General features: G+C 41.2%; 1 protein-coding gene across 4 annotated transcripts; it reads left to right on the forward strand.

The window, feature by feature from the left end:
- The first annotated feature begins 55 nt into the window (after window positions 1-55).
- Window positions 56-19,302, forward strand: map7d2b (MAP7 domain containing 2b). 4 transcript variants are annotated; one of them, XM_044025003.1, is made up of 16 exons: window positions 56-127; window positions 886-975; window positions 1,287-1,456; window positions 4,806-4,965; window positions 7,065-7,157; window positions 10,071-10,160; window positions 10,871-10,989; window positions 11,543-11,616; window positions 11,984-12,192; window positions 12,287-12,422; window positions 12,609-12,792; window positions 13,312-13,416; window positions 13,954-14,017; window positions 14,106-14,250; window positions 15,512-15,807; window positions 16,490-19,302. In XM_044025003.1, the coding sequence occupies exons 1-15, from the start codon at window positions 103-105 to the stop codon at window positions 15,801-15,803; spliced, it is 1,956 nt and encodes a 651-aa protein (XP_043880938.1). In that variant the 5' UTR covers window positions 56-102; the 3' UTR covers window positions 15,804-15,807; window positions 16,490-19,302. The 4 variants fall into 4 exon arrangements, with proteins under 4 accessions (XP_043880938.1, XP_043880947.1, XP_043880956.1 ...); XM_044025012.1 differs by having other exon boundaries at window positions 15,533-15,807; XM_044025021.1 differs by having other exon boundaries at window positions 10,895-10,989.
- Window positions 19,303-19,638: the final 336 nt, after the last annotated feature.

Below are 19,638 nucleotides of genomic sequence, written 5' to 3' on the forward strand. Positions count from 1 at the left end.
CGTGCCAATGACAGACAGACTTCAGCGCAGTGAAAAATCTTTTCCACGGCTGCAGTTGCAGTTTCCCGCGGGTGAAGAAGCCGCTCGTGAACAGCGGTAAAGATGACTGATGTGGTGCACGTGACAGGTGAGACACACATACACACAATAATGAAGAATAAAAACGCGCTGCTTTTTCACGCTCGTGTATTTGAAATGAGGAGAAATCGCGGAATGTCATTTAAAAACGCTGCACGTTGCATTGTGATGAAGATCTCGTGAGGATGAATATAAAACGTCCAAGTGTCGTGTTAATCCGTATGTATATATATATATATATATATATATATATATATATATATATATATATACAGATTATATATATATCCCATTTAAACTGTGTATATGTTTATATTTGAATGATGTTTTTTATTTCTGAATCACAGCGCTGCTGTAACTCATGTGACGTCATGACGGGAGCTAAATAAAATAATAATTAATATGAGGATATAAATATATAAAATCATATATTCATCACAGAAAAATTTTTTAACTATTGTAAATGATTTTATATAAATATAAAAACACTACAAATTAATGTCTGATAAAAATAAATGTATAAGCATATATTTAGTCATATGTCCATGTTTATATCCTCATTTATTCACACATTCATCTTTCATCACTTAATTTATTATAAAACGTGATTATTCACTGATTTTTTTTGGTCAATCTGCTGCTTTTTTGTCATTTCTTTTCCCAAACAGCTGCTGGTCATCACCGTGGTGATGATATTATGGTGTGTGTGTGTGTGTGTGTGTGTAAGCTGAGTCAGCATAAAGTCTGGAGGTTTGAACTGAGCCTGATGACATCATGTGACTCCTCTTGCTCTCTCTCCACTCACAGCGTTGGCACCGCCTCCTCCTGCGTTGTCTCCACCCACCAGTAGACAAGCATCACCTTTGCAGTCTTCGTCCAATCACAGCAGCCCAACAGGTAGTAAAAGCTGAAGAGAAGACACACACACACACACACACAAAACATTTTCACTGTCTCCATTTTAGAATTATGTTTACATTTGGATGATTCCTCGTAAGGCCAGCAGGGGGCGAGCTACAGCACACAGCTGACCTCCTGAAATCTGCACCATAAAATAAGATAAAATAAGATAAGGTAATAAGATAAGTTAATGAGATAAGGTAAGGCAAAAACTACAGATTCAGTTGAAGAAACCTGTGAATATTTCACTGTTAGATGATGATTTATTGAAGAATTAGTTTAAGACCTCACGGTCATGTGATGTTTAGTGTGTGCAGAGCTGTCAGAGCAGCTGCGTGATAAAGAGCGTCGTGTGCAGCAGCAGCTGGAGCGCCGTGCCGAGGAGCGAGGGAGGAAGATGGAGGAGCAGAGGAGGAAGGAGCAGCGACGCCGAGCGGCAGCGGACGACAAGAGGAGGCGGCAGCAGCAGGCTGACAAGGTCAGAGGTCACAATAAATACATACATCTTAAACATAAAAAGATTAAAACCCATCTGAAGCGTCCACTTTCCAAATAAGAAATATATTGAAAATAATAAAGTAATAAAGAAAAATAAATATATGATAATGGTGTTGAAAGTAATAACAAAAACATTGTTTAAAATCTGAATATTATTTTATTAAACCGCCATGGGGGAATTATTGGTGTTAAATAGACAATAATTGATAATATAGTCATTATACTGCACAAGATTCTTCAAGGTCCAGTGTGTAAGAACTAGTGGTGAGATTGCAGTGTGCAACAAATATTTTATATTTAAGTTCCCACTCACTCTCTCACACCAAACCCCATAGAGAAAATCAGTGATTTTAGCTGGCAGGGACACAGGAGCTGCTGGTCTACTGCTGCCTCGTGTGGTCACTTTGTGTCACTGAGGTCAATCTGAGGGAACAATTTCAAAAGCCAAATTGACAAAATTTGAACTTGATGTGATGAAGGCAGCAGTGGAGAACAGCAACAACTCCTCTATGTTGTGATGTTAAAATCACTGATTTTCTCTATGAGGTTTGGTGTGGACATGACAACACCTGGGCTTTCTGTTGCTGGAACGTGTCAAAATGGCCGCCGTGCAGAGAGGCCACTGTTAGCGTCTGAAATGAACAAGCGTCATGTTTGGTCCTCAGAGACTTCACTCACTGTGTTATTGATTTAAAGGCTGTGTTTGCATGCTAACAAGCTAACACACACACACACACTCATATGCATAGCATAATGACATAATGATTGGTCAGTCTCATGGGAGATGATGTCACTGTGAGCGAATCACGTGCTGTTTACTGGAACACTCACACAAACACACACACACAGAAATATGTGTTTTTAAACAGTAAAAATATTATTTTCAATTAATTTTTTTGGAATTTTTTTTTCCCATTATTATATATATATATTATATTATATAATACTATATATATATATATATATATATATATATATATATAGGTATATACAGCATATACAGCACATGATTAAAATTATAAATATGAAAAATGTAATCTGAATTTACTGTTTGCTCTGCTGATAGTTTTCAGAAATAACCTCAGAAATGCTCAATCATTTATTGTATATATATATATTAGAGCTGCAATTAATGATTATTTTCATTATCGATGAATCGAAATATCAGAAAACCATAAAAAATGTTGATCGGTGTTCGTCAAACCTGGAAATGATGATGTTCTCAAATGTCTTGTTTTGTCTACAAACCAAAATCACTTTTAATGATTAATTTGTTATCCAGAGCAAAGAAATTAAGAAAATATTCATATTTAAGCTTAAACAATCAGAAATCTTGTTTTAATCATGAAAAAAGCTTCAAACCGATTAATTGATTATCAAAATAATTGTCGATTAATTTAGTAATCGATTAATCGTTTCAACTCTAAAATATATATGCATATATGCATGTATATTTATGTATATATAAATATATACGTATATATATTTATATCCATATTTACCGATTTCTCAACTAGAACACAATGAACTCAGGTGATGATCACTCTCTGTTCTGACTTCCAACGTGTAAATAGAACACAGCATTAGTTGTTTATATCCACTGTAGACAGGGGCCTTGCGTTACGGGGATGGCTATTTTGTGCTTATGCAAATGAAGGACAACAACATCATTTCTGGTATGTGAAAGCCACCAACGTGGGAAAGGGGAGGAGTTTGTTACAGTCTACAGTCTCACCACTAGATGTCACTAATGCTCACATACTGGTCCCTTAATATGACCCCCCCAAATGTAATGGTTTCTTCCTCAGCAGAAAATCAGTTCCGTAGCTTTTACGTAATCGTGTTGAAAATAACAAAAACTAACAAAACATCAGACTTGAAACCATTTAAATCTGCTTTTCATCGTGTTTTTCCTCTCATTTTATTTGAAAAAAGATGAATTAATAATAAATAAAATTAGCATAAAAGCAGAAGGAGCCGAGGAAAAACTGCAGAGGACAACAGAATTAACAGAGGCGATGAAACAAATGCCACCAGAGGCAAGGACCAGTCCACCCACAGACCATCTGTGTGTGTGTGTGTGTGTGTGTGTGTGTGTGTGTGTGTCTGTGTGTGTCTGTGTGTGCATGTGTGTGTCTTTATTAGATTGTGAGCACATGTCAGCAAATCCTCAATATTTTAAAGGCCTTTGTTTATGTTCAGTCATGGTCTCAGGGTCAGAGATGATGATGCTTTACATTTGTTTTTAATGGACAAAAATGGCCCCAAATCCACACACACACATATGTATATATATTTAATTATATAATATATAAATATATTGTATATATGTATATGTGTGTGTGTGTGGGGAGTATTCCTTATGTTGTGGGGACCTTAATCTGCTGACACGCTCACATTAAAGGGACAAAAATCAAGCCCCACTAATGTAAATGACTACATTTTAAGGTGAAGACATTATGTATGGTTAGGATGAAGTTAAGCTTAAGGTTAATGTGAGTATATGAATATAAGTCAATGCTATGTCCTCTGTTGTCATGGAAACCAGACTCTGTGTGTGTAACAACCACACAGAGTGAGGAAATGTTGCCTCTACATGTGTGTCCTCACTAACACTACTGTACAAGAATGTGTGTGTGTGCATATTTATTTGTTACCTCGTTGTCAGGACCAGTCGTCCTCATGGAGACCAAAACCTGGTCCTAATGAAGCTGAAGCTCATTTCTGAGGAACCGGTTAACTGATTAAGGTTTAGGACTAAGATTTGTCCTCAGAAGTGTAGCTGAGATAACCAGTGTGTGTGTGTGTGAGTGTGTGAGTACTTGTGTGTGAATCTTTATGAGGACCAAAGAATGTTGAGACCCTGGTTTAATGTGTCTGTGAGTGTCCTCAGTAAGGTTTCTGTGTGAGAATGTGTGTGTGTGTGTGTGTGTTCTCTGTGAAATAGACTCAGTTATTAGAGAGAGGGAGGCAGAGAGAGCGAGGGGGAGGGTGGGGGTGAACAATTGTGAGGTAGGAGAGAGAGAGAGTGCGAGAGAGAGAGAGAGAGAGAGAGGGAGAGTGAGCATCAGTTGTACCTACAGGGAGCGGCAGACAGACAGACAGCAGCTGTGTCATGTATCAGTGACAGAGCAGTGGACGATCGAGCTCTGGTCACTAGCAGCAGTCGAGTGTGAAAAAAAGGGGACGGAGGGGCGAGGCTGCCTGTGTGTGTGCAGGCGGTTACCATGGCGCAGCCGTCTCCCTGCGCATCGCCAGGCACCCGTCGCCGTAGCGATGGCTCAGTGAGAGAATGTCTCTTCTTCCCTGTTTCTGAACGCAACGAGCAGGAGAGGCTGGAGGCCCTGGTCCACCGGAGAGCCAGGGGAGGAGGAGGAGGAGGAGGAGCACCCGGAGGAGGAGGAGGAGGAGGAGGAGAAGAAGATCCAGAATATCTGGACCATAGACCTAAACGCTGGACGTGGGGAGGACCGCCTGACGGAGCAGAGGGTGAGTGAAACAGCAGCTGATTCTGTGTATGCCATGATAGAAAAAACAGAGATGATGATGAGGAGGGGGATAATGATGATGACGATGATGATGATGTCAGTGGAAGGGTTGGTTTGAGACGTCGATCGTGGCAGAGCGAGCGGGTGGATACGGATGACGGAGATGTGTTTTGGGGAGGAGGTCTGGAGGTCAGAGGGTGGAGGGCAGGGGGGGGCGAAGGTTGGATGAGAGGACGACACAGGATGAAAGGGTGAGGGAGGATGAGGTGGTGAAGGGTGTGGAGGCTGCAATGCAGGAGCTGCTGCTCTGCTTTGTCTTCAAATCTCATCAGGGTTCAGAGACGAGGTGTGTGTGTCTGTGATAATCACACTCACACACACAGGTGCTACAGGTGTGTGTGTGTGTGTGTGTGTGTGTGTGCATGTGTTTGTGTGTCAGAGCTGTGTTGTTTTATTTCCGTGACAGGAGTCAGGTCTCGTTCCCAGGAGAGCGTGAGTAACACGTCTAACCTTGAAGGCCTCACGCACACAAAGTGCGACATGATGATGATGATGTTTTTCCATCTTTTCAAATCTTTTTATTTTAACGTGATGTTTCTATCGTCACTTCAGTGAAAAACCACCGGCAGTTTGTTGTTTTTCTGCATCGCTGCATTCGTTACAAACATCAATAATTCACAGTCGCCTCCATCAACAGCCTGAGCTCGGCCCAGCTCAGGGATGTGGGCCCACCCAGTGGCGCCGCGTCTGGCTCTGGCTGATCTGGGATCAGTTTGGTTCACTGCAGCAGAAACAGCAGCAGCAGAAACAGCAGCAGGAGCAGCAGCTTCTCATCTTACAGCTCCACTCGATTAAAGGACTGAGACTCAGTGAAGGCACACTGTGTGTCTGTGTCTGTGTGTGTGTGTGTGTGTGTGTGTAATCAGACTTTTATGAGCCAAGATTTCATCACAACACACTCTGAAAACACGCTGTTGTTCCACCAACAATGATCACAGTCATGACGCCATTTTATTTTGATCCATAAAAATTGTACGTAAACAAACAAAATAACTGAGTTCTGGATCTGGAACCACACATGAGTCGTGTTGGAGTTTTTTTTCTCCTGGCCTTGAACTGAAGATTTATTACTGCAGTTCATCTCCAAGACACACGAGGGAGCGAGCTTATTTCAACCATGGATGTTTGGCTCATTAAAGAAAATACTGCGGCTACAGCGAAGAACCACAAATGTTTAAGCTAACAAACGAGACTGCAGCTGCAGTTAGCCAAGCTATCACTTATGAGCTTAGCTAGCATGAGGAAGAATGTGATCCAACCTCTGTTTTCTTAATGAAACACAAAAGTTTAAGCTAGCAAACCAGACTCTAGCTACAGTTAGTCAAACTATCACCAGTGAGCTAAGCTAACATGAGGCTGGACATGAACTGTTTATTCATGAAACAAAAGTTAAAGTAAAAAAAACCCACAACAGATTACAACGCATGTTAGCAAAACTGTATGTTAGCACGAGAAAGGATGTGGAATAGCTCCTGATCTGTGACACAATTTAAAGTAAAAACAAAAAACAAAGCTTAAGTTAGTAAAAATCTTGCGTCCTTGCTTTGATAGAAAAAACAATGAACAATGAAAAACAAGAATTTAATTTAAACATTGCAGCTAAGCTAGCACCTATGACTTAAGCTAACATGTGGCTGTGCATTGACCAACTTTTGTTTTGTTAATGAAAGACAAAGTATAAAAACTGTATATGCTAGCACGAGGAAGGACGTGAAGCAATCTTCACTTTGTTTATGAAACACAAAATTACATGAACTACAGCCTAAGTTAGCTAAGCTAGCACATATGACATAAGCTAACATGTGGCTATACATCAAATTACTTTTTTTTTATTAATTAAACATAAAAGGTAATGCTAAAAAAGTTAGCCAGACTGTTAGTTAATAGGTTTATTATATATTAGTTAAAAGTAAACAGGCTCAAATATAAAAGTATGACGCTAAGGTGTGTGGATGAGGTTGGTTGTGTGTCATGAGTGAGTGAGTGAGTGAGTGAGTGTAATGCTTTTGCTTTCTCCGCTCTGCTTCACCTGTCGCCCAGGTAACCCTAAGACCCCGCCCTGCCCTGCTATTGGCTCTGCTCAGCCCAATGAGCTTCCTGCTGCCGCTCCCAGTGCCAGCCAATCCCGCAACGGTACAGACCATGTGACCCTGCATGTGTGTGTGTGTCGCTCATACACTTCCCCTCTCGCCGCCCCTGCTGTGTTACCTGCTGCTGTTCTCGTGTGTGTACAGTGTGTGTGTTTGTGAAGTCAGTGCTCATTAAAGGTACATTCCGGGAGAAATGTATTATGTTTTATGTTAATCAAAGATTAAAGAAATACTGGTTCCTTCAGTATTTCATGAATGTTAAAAGTCTGATTTTAGACTAAGATAAATACAATAAGATAATAATTCAGTTTTCTTAATGTCATGTAAACACTTGCGTGTGTGTAGTCGGACTAACATACCTGGATAACATGATTCAGGTACGTTAGTCCGACTAAGACTGACGTACCCGGATAACGTGATTCAGGTACATTAGTCCGACTAAGATGGACATACCTGGATTATGTGATTCATAGTCCAATTACTCCTGCATGTGTACACTTATGGCACATTTCCACCGGCTCTACTCGCCTGGCCTCGCCACGGCACGGTTTAAGTAGCGTTTCCACTAGCCTAGTACCTGGTACCAGGTACTATTTTTAGTACCTGATCAGACGAGGTTCCAAGCGTGCTTAAAAGCAGGTACTATGCGATGATTGGTCAGACTGCCAGCCGCTGAGTCCCGTCACAGGAAGAGACCTCCAACACACAAATCAAGCCGAACAGCACCGAACTGTAGATCACTTAACACTACTTAACAATCCTAACAATGTGGGTTAATCTCCAACAACTACCAGGGAAACCTCAATATTTAACAGGAGTCTTTTAAAGTGGAGAGGTGTATTTAGGGACAGCGCCGCTGATCGCGAGCCACAGACCGCTGCCGCTGTAGTCTGTGGAGTAGGAGGCTGTACTCCGGAGACGTGTGGACAGAAATCAAGCCGAACAGTGCTGAATTGTAGATAAATTTACTTAACAATCCTAAAAACGTGGGTTAATCTCCAACAACTACAGAAGTTTGGTGTAAAGTCACTAGTCACTCGTGTGTGTGTGTGTGTGTGTGTTGCGTATAAAACAAAGTTGCTACATAAAACAAGTCACCGCAGTTTCACTCAGCCGTGCCGTGATGACTCCGCCCACGTTAAGTAGGTATTAGTCGGACTGGAGTCAGACTTGTCGTTCTGCACACGCACCAAAATGGCCTCCCCGGTCGGTCTATGACCCCGACGTAGAAGGAGATGATGTGTAAGCACCGCCTTTCTTCGGACAACAAGATGAAATCATGACATTTCGATATTACAATACAAACAGAAAATTACATGACATGCCAATTAGCAGACGCTTTTATCCAGGAAACTCATCTAATATGCTCAAGCTTATAGAGAGACACAGCGGAGTGACACATACACGGCTGATAAATCCATTTTCTCCCCCACATCTATACTCAGACTCTGTAAGTTGTTAGATTGTCCGTCTAAGTCAGACTACGTACGACCTTAGTTCCATTAAACTGTGACTGTAAGCTGTAGTTTTCCAGAAGCTTTCCATCAATATCGGGAAATTTTAATCTCTTAAATCGAAGAGCTAGCTTATACAGTATGTTAGCAGACGTGATGTCAGGTGTAGCAGAACTGCATTGTGGGTAGGTTGCTTTGCTCTGCTTGCTTTGTGTGTGACAGAATTTAAGAACCTTCAATGTTCAAGAATTCAACAGAACTTTATGAGTCTGGTCAAATCTTTTCCACTCTGTAACTCTACGGAGCTCCCCCTACAGTTTGGGAATACGTATTGTTACGACACCTCCATAAACATCCACCCATCCATTGTGTTGTTGTAAAAACTCTCTACTGAAGCGCCACCCTCCTGCTTTTCATGCGTCTGTGATTTTGACGTTTTTCTCTGCTTCTTTTTCACCGCCTCTGCCTCGATGAACATCCTAGATAATGCTTATCACTGACCGAGCGTACCGCGAGACCTCCTGATTCTGAGTACTCTGATCTTGCAAGGCAGGTTTTCCTCTAACAAACAGTAGAGGGCAGTGGTGGAGACAGCTCCCCACACAACAACACATTTAACAATCACAATGAGGCTGACGCAAAGAACAGAATCCTGCGTAGTTGTGCTTTAAATCCCACTATGTGTTCCAAAATAGATGCGACCGTTAGGACCAGGTTTTGGTCTCCATGAGGTCAGTGTTTATGACAAAAGGGCCGACAAACACAACAATACACACACATTCCCCACCCCCATCTTCATCATACAAAGGGCTGCTCGTCTTCCTGTGGCCCAGAGCACACACACACACACACACACACACACCCTGCAGCTGTCTATAGAAGCTATGAGACCAAACCTACACACACACAACTGCAAATTTATAACACAACTCAAACACACATTGTACAGTGTCTTAGTGAGGACACTCATTAACCTTAACCTAACCATCACAGCTAAAACCCTTAAACCCATAAACAGCCATTTTAAGGGTGTGTCACAAAATGTCCTCCTCAATTCCTGTGATTCAGACATTTTGTTTTGGTCCTGACAAAGATGTATGTACGAGTACACACACTCAGACACACACAAATCAGTCACATATAAACACATAAACTGTATATTTTATAGACACGGTTTCTGTCACATCTTCTCATAAAATGAACGTTGCAGTTGCTGTCGTCATGACGATGCCTTCAGGCGTGCATTCGTGCGTCTGTGTGTAGGAAACATTCTCCTCGTGTGATCTCAGTCACATCACTGATGGTGAATTCGGTCCACAGCCTGATTCTTTGTCATTAGGCTCCGCCTCTCCTCGTCTGTGTGTGTGTTTGTGTGTGTGTGTTGTGGGTGGAGTTTCTCAAACGTTTCCTCAGCGTGACGTATCAGCAGCTCTTTACTGTGAATTGTCTCCTCTCCAGAACACAGTGTCACATGTTATTGATGTTTGTTTGATTTAAATCAGCTGTGGACTTCCTGTCTCCGCCCACCATGGATCCATCAGTGAGCAAACAGCTGTCGAGCTCGTCAGCTGCTCTGCACTCACCTGACAGAGGTGAGGCACAATCATGACTCATCAGATTCTTTAAATCAATTTAAAAGGGACATAAATAGAAACAATACAAAAAACAACAGAAACACAACTATTTACAAACATACACAATCTGACTATAACTATGAAACTATACAGAGCATACAACAACAGTATTAAAGTGATATTAATAAAGACATGAATTTTGATTGTGATTTATTGCTTTAAAGAAAACGAAACAGAATGGTATCATTTTAGTTCAATTAGAGAAAGAAAAATGATGATTGTTGTAAAATAAGATAAGATCATTTAAATGTTATTTTACCTTTTTGTCTGTTTATACCGGAGAGAGGATCATGTGTCTTTTTTTTTTTTTTTTGGCCTTTTAATTAAGATTTATGCAATAAAACATTTATAAAATGAAGTAAAATGGCAGGTACTCAAAAATGATCAGAAATGTTATGTGTTTTTTTTAAGATGCTAAATTATGTTCTAATGCTTAAATTAAAGGAAAAAATATATATCTATATATACAGGTGTATATATTTATTCATTCATTCATTCATTTATTTATTTATTCATATATGATTCCACATATGAAAAGATTTTTATGTAAAACAACTTTTTACTCATGGATGTTTCTCATTTATCTGTCAATCATCTGTGTGTCTTTATATCTAACTGTGTGTGTGTGTGCACACTTGTGGGTGTGTGTGTCATCTGTGATCCATCAGTGTCTTTTGTGTCTCATCGAACAGCTTCCCCCAGCAACCACAGACCCAACAGAAGTTCCTCCAATCGCAGGAGCATCGCTGGGTTTCCTGACGAGACGTCCAGAGCCAAGACGCCCACGGTCACATACACACACACACATACACGCATGTTGGACATTCATGACTTGAGGGGACATTGCATTGACTTACATTCATTTCCTGGAGACTTACTCTAACCTTAACCACAATTACTACTGGCCTAATCCTAACCCTGACCCTAACCTCAACCTAACCTTAAAACATATCTTCACCTTAAAATGCAGTCATTTACGTTGTGGGGAATTGATTTTTGTCCCCACAACATTAGTAATACCTGCACACACACACACACACACACACACACACACACATAGGCTCACACGTGAAGTAGTTGTTGTTTGATTAAAATAATTGAAAATAAAGGTCTTTATATAACTGATGATGAATATTATAATAAAACAGACACAAACTTTATGAAATAAAGAGTAAAGATGATGAAAGAAGAACAAAACTGAATCAGAAACATATAACTATGACACTAAAAAAGTATCAAAGGAACAAAGTTTAAGGCATTTTATTTATTTTTTTAAATATTATTTGATTGTATTTGTTTATATTATTAATATTAATGAATGTTGTTAAATGTGTTTTCAGGGAGAAACTCCAAACACTCCTGTACGTAGTTCTTCATTCAAGGCCAACAACAAAGGAACAGCTACACCAAAGCGGTATGACACACACACATGCGCACGCACACACACACGCATGTTGGACATTCATGACAATTACTGGCCTAATCCTAATCCTAACCTCAACCTAACCTTAAAACATATCTTCACCTTAAAATGTAGTCATTTAGGTTATGGGGACTTGATTTTTGTCCCCACAAGGAAGACAAGTCCCTATAATGTGACTGTGTAAACAGTTTTAGGTCCCCACAGCGTTAGTAATACCCACACACGCACACACACGCACGCAGACACACACATGTTCACACACACACTCACACACCTGTTCACACACACACACACATGTTCACACACCCACACACACACAGGTCCCTGATGTGTGTGTGTGGGTGTGTGTGTGTGTCAGTGTGAGGTCAAACAGAAGTCGTCCTCAGTCTCCCTGCTCCCCTGGTCAGTTCCCGCCCTCGCCGCACAGACAGAGAGGCTCCACCCCTGGGGCCGAGGACAGGGGTCACACTGAGGTCAAAGGTCACAGCACCCTAGAGAGGAAATCCACCAAATCCGAAAACTCGGAGAAGAAGATTCCCAAATCCACCAGCAGAGAACTGACCGCAGGTACGCACACGCGCACGCACACGCACACGCACTGTTCTGTCTTTATGTGTGTGTGTCTTTTTCCTGTTAATCCGTCTAACACACACACACACAGAGTCCCCGGGAACGCCAACAGGCCGGAGTGTTGGCGGGACGACAGACGCAGAGGAGGCGTCCAGACTGCTGGCAGAGAGACGACGACTGGCCCGGATACAGAAGGAGCAGGAGGAGAGACAACGACAGGAGGAGGACACAAGACAGGAGGGAGGACAGGGAGGTACACACAAACACACATGAGCAGGAGGAGACAGAGACAGCAGAGGGAGAGGAGGAGGACAGGGGAGTACACACACACACACATACGAGCAGGAAGAGAGACAGAGAGGAGGACAGGGGAGTACACACACACACATGAATAAAGTGTTGTTGTGTGGCTGCAGGCTGAGGGCAGAGGAGGAGCAGAGAAGGCAGCAGGAGGCACTGGAGCGACAGGAGAGAGAGGCACATCAGGCCGAGGAGGAGCGAGTGAGGAGGGAGGAGGAGAGGAGGGGCAGAGAGGAGGAGGAGCGACGGCAGAAGGAGCAGAGGTGGAAGGACATGCAAGAGCAGCTGGACAGAGAGGTGAGAGGTCAAATTGACGTCCATCGTGTCTTCAGTGTGTTTGTTAAAATGACAAAACCCATTTCCTAAAGTCTTAAACGGACAGTTCAGGTGTTTTTAAGCCACAGAAGAAGCCCACACCAGTGATTTTAACATCATACACACAGGAGTTGTTGATCCACTGCTGCCTCCATCACTAAGTTCAAATGTCTTATTAAGATTTTTAGGCTTTTGAAATCATTTGTTCAGATTGACCTCAGTGACACAAAGTGACCACACGAGGCAGCAGAGGACCAGCAGCTCCTGTGTCCCCACCAGCTAAAATCACTGATTTACTCTATGAGGTTTGGTGTGGGAGAGTGAGTGGTTTACAAACTTCAGTTTCCTGTTGGAAAAGTCTGTCTCACAGTGAGATAAAGACGTGAACATGTTCTTAAAGACATCATAGACTTAATCTGACGTAGATCTTATTAACCAAGTCTTTTTTAAGCAGACCACACCCCCAAGAGAGTAAAAGTGTGACATGATGTTTTCCCTCAGAGGGAGGAGGCGTTTCTACGAGCTCAGAGAGAAGCTGAGAGGAAGAGACAAGAGAGGGAGCTGCTGCACATCCAGGAGGAGCAGGAGAGACTGCAGAGGAAGAAGGTACACAAACACGCACACGCGCACACACACACACACACACACACGCACAACACACACACACACACGCACACACACACACACACACACATTCATGTTGGACATTCATGACTTGAGGGGACATTGCATTGACTTACATTCATTTCCTGGAGACTTACTCTAACCTTAACCACAATTACTACTGGTCTAATCCTAATCCTAATTTTAAAACATATCTTCACCTTAAAATCTAGTCATTTACATTTTGGGGACTTGATTTTTCTCCCCACAAGGAAGACAAGTCCTCATAATGGTCATCACAAACAGGTTTAGGTCCCCCGACATTAGTAATACCTGGACACACATGCACACCCACACGCACACACAAATGAGTCACACAAATGTGCTGTTTTTGCACGATTTGTGTTATTGTGGGTTATTTGGGTCATGATCGTTTGTCAACTTTATTTTCTTAAATACATTTAGAAATAAGCAGCAAAAGCAGCAAAAAAGAGTTTGATGTTTTTATTTTGCATTAACAGCTGTGTCTTTATGTGACAGAGAATTGAGGAGATTATGAAAAGAACCAGGAAGAGTGAGGTGGAGCCCCCATGTGGTGCCTCAGGTAATGACAGAGACCTGCACAGTAATAGTTTGATGTAAAATATCAGACACTGTACATATTTATATTTAAATATATAACTCTTTTCTAGGATCTGAGCTGAGAGCTGTGAGTTCAGCTGCTGTGGACGAGGACACAGCGACTTGTGCTGAAGCTCCGGTCATCTCACTGGGTCCACTGGAGAACAAGAGCTGTGTGGACGAGCTGTCTGACGGTGTCCAGTCCATGGACGTCAGGTAGGAGAAACCAGTGTGGGCTTTAAAATCACTGTTATAATAAGAGCTCATAAGATCTATGTCAGCTTAAGTCTACGATGTTCACGTCTTTGTCTCACTGTTAGACAGACATTTGTAAACCACTCAATCTCCCACACCAAAGCCCAGACAGAAAATCAGTCATTTTAGCTGGCGGGGACACAGGAGCTGCTGGTTCTCTGCTGCCTCGTGTGGTCACTTTGTGTCACTGAGGTCAATCTGAATGCAGGCTTTTTAACATCGAAGTGTCAAAATAAGACATTTGAACTTAGTGATGGAGGCAGCAGTGGATCAACAACTCCTGTGTGTGTGATTTTAAAGGCGACATAGACCGGAAGCTCCAATTAACGCTGCTTTTGTGTGAGTATCTGCATCATTACCTCGTTTATGAAACCATAAAGTTTCAGAACAAACTGGGCTCCTCTCTCTCTTCACATATGTTAGCTCTTCCTCTCTCTCTCTGGATTCTGCTGTAACTCATTGTGAGGAGGGTTTTCCTCGCTGGGTCACCCTCGTATACAATGACAAAAATAAAGGATCTGATGTTTAATCCTGGGCTCTGTGAAGCGGATCGGCACTTCTGTATGTTGATGATGTCATCAGTATACCTCACCACTCCTCTCACCACCGTAGCGCCTCCTGGTGCGGGCACTCGTTCGGGCACATCCGGTTGCGTACGTTCAACCGAAGAAGAAGAAGAACTACTCTCGTTGTAGCTGCTGAGATGCAGAGTATCCACCGTGCCAGAGGGGGAGCTGTGTATCTGAGAGCTGGCCTACCAATTACATCATTTCCAGGTACATGGCCAATCACAGGACAGTGGGAAAGCTCTCGTTGGCTGGCCATTCACAACAGTCCACGTTCTGGGGGTGTGATTTTGGTCTGAAACAGCGCGGCCGACGAGAGCGTCAGTGAGGAGATATTTTGATCAGCTCGTTTGCAGCGATTAGGAGGTTTTTAATCATGAAAACAAGTTAATATATGTAAGTAGACCTCCATAACTAACATATATGTGCGATACGAGCATTCTATGTTGCCTTTAAAATCCCTGATTTTCTCTATGGGCTTTGGTGTGGGAGAGTGAGTCTCTCTATTTCAAACACTGACGCTTTTTTTCTCCCAAACCTTTGGACTCATATGTTCACAACTCAACATATAAATGTGTGCAAAGTGTGTCAATCTTGCTTTGACAAAATGCTAATAAATCAAATGATTGTGTCTGTGTCACCATCGTCTCTTTAAGTTCTCCATCTGTCTCCATCAGTCCAGTGTCCAGGGACGAGCAGGCCAGCACTCACGAGTTCTCACCCGTCACTGACGGCACGGACAGCTGCCCGCTGGAGCACCTGATGGACCTGGACGCCCAGGGGCATGTCCGTGACCTGTCAATGGCCCCGCCCCCTTACCCAAAGCTGCTGGCCGGCAGCGGGGTCGACGACCTCAACAAGAACCTGCTGATCCAAGCGTACAGTGCCGCCTCCGAGTCCTCCCAGCTCATCCACAGCATCGGCCCCAGCAAACTGGACGTCCAGTAGTCAGGTACAACAGTACAGTGGTTTAAGAAGCTGAAAAATGACAGAAACTAGAAAATATTCACATTTAAGAAGCTGGAAACTGACAGAAAGTAGAAAATATTCACATTTAAGAGGCTGAAAAATGACAGAAAGTAGAAAATATTCACATTAAAGAAGCTGAAAACTTGTTTTAATTATTAAAAAAAGAACTCAGACTGATGAATCTATTATGAAAATATAGATTTTTATTATCAGTTAAGATTGCAGCCCTAATTGTGATGGTTTCAATACATTTATTGTCATTAAAAAATACAATAAATCATAAAATCATGAAGTCAACCTGTTTCTGCCTCAAAAGAAAATGCTTGAACTAAGCCAAAAAATGCATGAAAAGAAGAAATAAAATGAAAATGAAATTATTTTTAATGTTAAAATTTCATTGTCATGATGTCATAATATGCATATAAAGATCAATTCCGTTTATTCACTCATTAAATATAAAATATTAGCATAAAGGTGAACAAAGCAAACATCTAACTCCTGTTATCATTATCATTACTTTATCATCACATTTCCACTTTTCTCTGAAAAAAACTAAACTTTTGCTGAATATTTTATCTTTTTCAAATCGGATTATTGGACACAAGCAGCTGATTGAGATTAACACGTCTGACGTGGATTTTTATTTGTCCTGTTTTCTCTTTCAGGGCCTTTTTAAGGAGCGAGCGACGTCACCTTCATCTACAGCAGAAAACAGCAGCTGAACATCTGTATTATCACACACACACATACGCACACACGCACGCACACACGTGTCACTGTTACGCTTCTGGGCAAGTTTGACTCTTTAGAAACAGCAGAGGGCAACAAAACCATGCAAGCGTGACTGTGAAGTTTCACGACTGTAAACTTAAGCTTATCGTCAGGTTTATTACAGAGAATCTGGGATTAAACGGATTAAACTGCTGTCACACATTTTATCGTTTACAGATTAAATTTATTATTTTGAATCACAGCGTGTCTCACAGAAGCGCTGATGTTTCCCTGGCGCTTTGTCGTTAAATATCACAACTATCACCTGATACTCCCTTGCTTTCCCCTATAACTCTCCCCGCTTCTTTTTGAACAGCTTTCATGAATGAAAAAACGTGTAAATATGAGATTATGAGTCCGTGAGCAGCAGCTCTGTAGCAGTTTATGTAAACAAACAAACAGACGCTGTCCTGTGACGCCCGTGTAGCATCTTTGTCACAAACTAGCGCTGCGTTCCAGTTGTAGCCAGAAGTCGGATTTTCCCTAACACAGGATTCCAAGATGGCGGCCATTCGTGCAAACACTGCTACTTTCCCTGAATCACACTTTTTTGTCGCAGTAAAAACAGTCGTACAAAAGTACTTTTCCGTTTTTATTTCCAGAACGTGTCACAATGCTGTTTTTGTGCTTAAAATACCACACACAGATGTCAGCGACCTGTATTGTCAACAATGGCTAACCCAGGATTTGTTACATTAAGGTGTGACTAATAACATCTAATGTAAATGGAATTACTGAGCTGTCTAACTAAAGCTAGATAGCTGAGCTAATTCATGCTAGGTAGCCTATTAGCTAATGGTGCATTCTATTTGTAGTGGGAAGTTGTAACATCAGATATCCTGGGAACCTCGTCAGTCGTACACAGATTTTCATTTTTAACATAAAAATGTTGCTACACTTTTTGTGTGCGCAAAATGCTAACACGGAGCACTGTTATTGACTGCTATTGCTAACAGTGGCTAACCTGAGAAATATGTGTTTATGTGGAACGAGTCACTGTCAGTTGACGTAAATGGAATGCACCTCAGCTGAGCTGTTTGATGCTAGTTATTGAAGCTAACTAGATGAGCTGTTTGCTGGTTGTAGTGGTGTGTGGGCGTCTGCGTCTCCGATGGAACCTGTGTGTTAATCTCTGTCTCATTAGATTAGATTATATATTTATGACCCTGCTGTCACTGAATTCACCTCCACTTTGAGGAAAAGACAGATAAATATTGTGTGTTTGTGTGAAACGATGATAGAGTGAACTCTCACTCACTCATTCAATCACCTGTCATTGTGTTTTTATCCCTCGACTAAAGATAAATACCTCACAGATTTCAAATAAACTCTCACATCTCTCAGTTCTTCACCTCTGAGGCCTTAAACCTCGGTGCAATCGACTTTTTTGTTTCAGTCTTTGTTTGTCTGTTTGTTGACTAGCATGACTGTGCACTTTTTACACTAAAACATCCACAAACGACACAAATGAAGGTGGGATTAGAACGCCAGGGCACCCAAATTTGGATTACCAGAGATTTAGGGAGATTTCCTTTATATTTCCATTTATTTTCCTATTTTATTTATTTGGTTCTTTTTAAATGTTTAAATGTGTTATTGACTTTATTGACAATGGCTAGCCTTGAGATACGTTAGCATCCCAGGTCCGTCTTCTGAATTCCAATTGGACACACCGTAGCTTAGCTTCATGCTAGCTAACTAATTAGCTGAGCTGTTATGTGCTAACTAGCTAAATTGTGGAGGGCAGCATTACACTCTGCCAGAACATATTAGAACAAGAAGAACTAGCTTAATAGCTGAGTATAAGAGCTGTTACTTGTGAGCTAGCTAACTAGCTGAGCTGTTTCATGCTAGTTAGCTTTTCTTCTCTGTCTCCTGCTCAGTTGGCACATGTGAAATAAAGATGCTGCTGGCAGTGAAATGAAGGTGGGATTAGTATTTTAGACCTTTTTTATTATTTATTTTATTATCTTGTTTTTACAATGTAGCACTTTGAGATTTGTTGTTCGAATGTAAAGTGCAATACAAATAAAATCTATTATTATTATTATTATTAGACCTTGACCTTCACAAAGCAAATCTAACGTCAGCATTTTTATAGTCTTGTGTACACTTCACAATTCCTTTATTCTTTTAGTTTTTAAATGTCATATATTGACTGTGTTTGGCCTGAAAAAGTTAGACTCAGCCTTAAACATGCGACGTGTGTCATTGTAGAACGTCAACTCATCTTCAGACCCATTCAAACCTTCAAGAAGTGGAGAAAAACACCTTTATTTCTGTTGATATCGTGGTTATTTGGTGCACATTCCCACATGTATGATGAAAGTGTGATCACCGTGTTTTCTCGGTGGCTCTCCTGCTGCTCTGAGGCGTCACGTTGAATGAAAAAAAGCTTTTTTCCCCTCACTATTACAAAATGTCACTGTGTCATTTTCTGTTTTTTCTCTGTCAGGTTTCCTCTCTCTCTTCACATATGTTAGCTCGTCCTCTCTCTCTCTGGATTCTGCTGTAACTCATCGTGAGGAGGGTTTTCCTCGCTGGGTCACCCTCGTATACAATGACAAAAATAAAGGATCTGATGTTTAATCCTATATAATGTAAAAAAAAACAAAAAAACGTGACACTGCAGCTTGGTGGAATATATCATTGTAGATGTGGTGCATGGATAAACTGCTGAAAAAGAACAATAAACTTCATCAAGCCATTTGTGTCTGTGAGCTGGATTCAAATATGTCATACACTAAGTCTCTCAACATGTGGAGCCACTTTTTAAAGATGGCAAACTATAAATTGTGAGATTTGTGGGTAATGTAGCAACTAATTTATGGTAATGTTCAGGAAATATTAGGTGATTTATTTATCCGTTATTTAAAACATATAACAAATATCCTGTGACCCATCTGTGAGTCTTGACCCAGCCTTTGGGAACCACTAATATACAGTATATATAAGTGATGAAAAATATCATTATATTTCACTGTGTGTCCACATGATGATATTAAAATTAAATTAACTTTTCATTAGGTTTTGCACAATAAAA

This window comes from Solea senegalensis, linkage group LG1 (assembly GCF_019176455.1).
Source record: "Solea senegalensis isolate Sse05_10M linkage group LG1, IFAPA_SoseM_1, whole genome shotgun sequence".
NCBI classification, from domain to species: Eukaryota; Metazoa; Chordata; class Actinopteri; order Pleuronectiformes; family Soleidae; genus Solea; species Solea senegalensis.

Excerpts from the sequence above, each read along its gene's own strand:
- map7d2b (XM_044025003.1), top strand. The coding sequence starts at position 103 with ATGACTGATGTGGTGCACGTGACAG. Across the intron at positions 10,990-11,542 it reads CCAGAGCCAAGACGCCCACG|GGAGAAACTCCAAACACTCC; the intron begins GTCACATACACA and ends ATGTGTTTTCAG. Across the intron at positions 13,417-13,953 it reads AGAGACTGCAGAGGAAGAAG|AGAATTGAGGAGATTATGAA; the intron begins GTACACAAACAC and ends TTTATGTGACAG.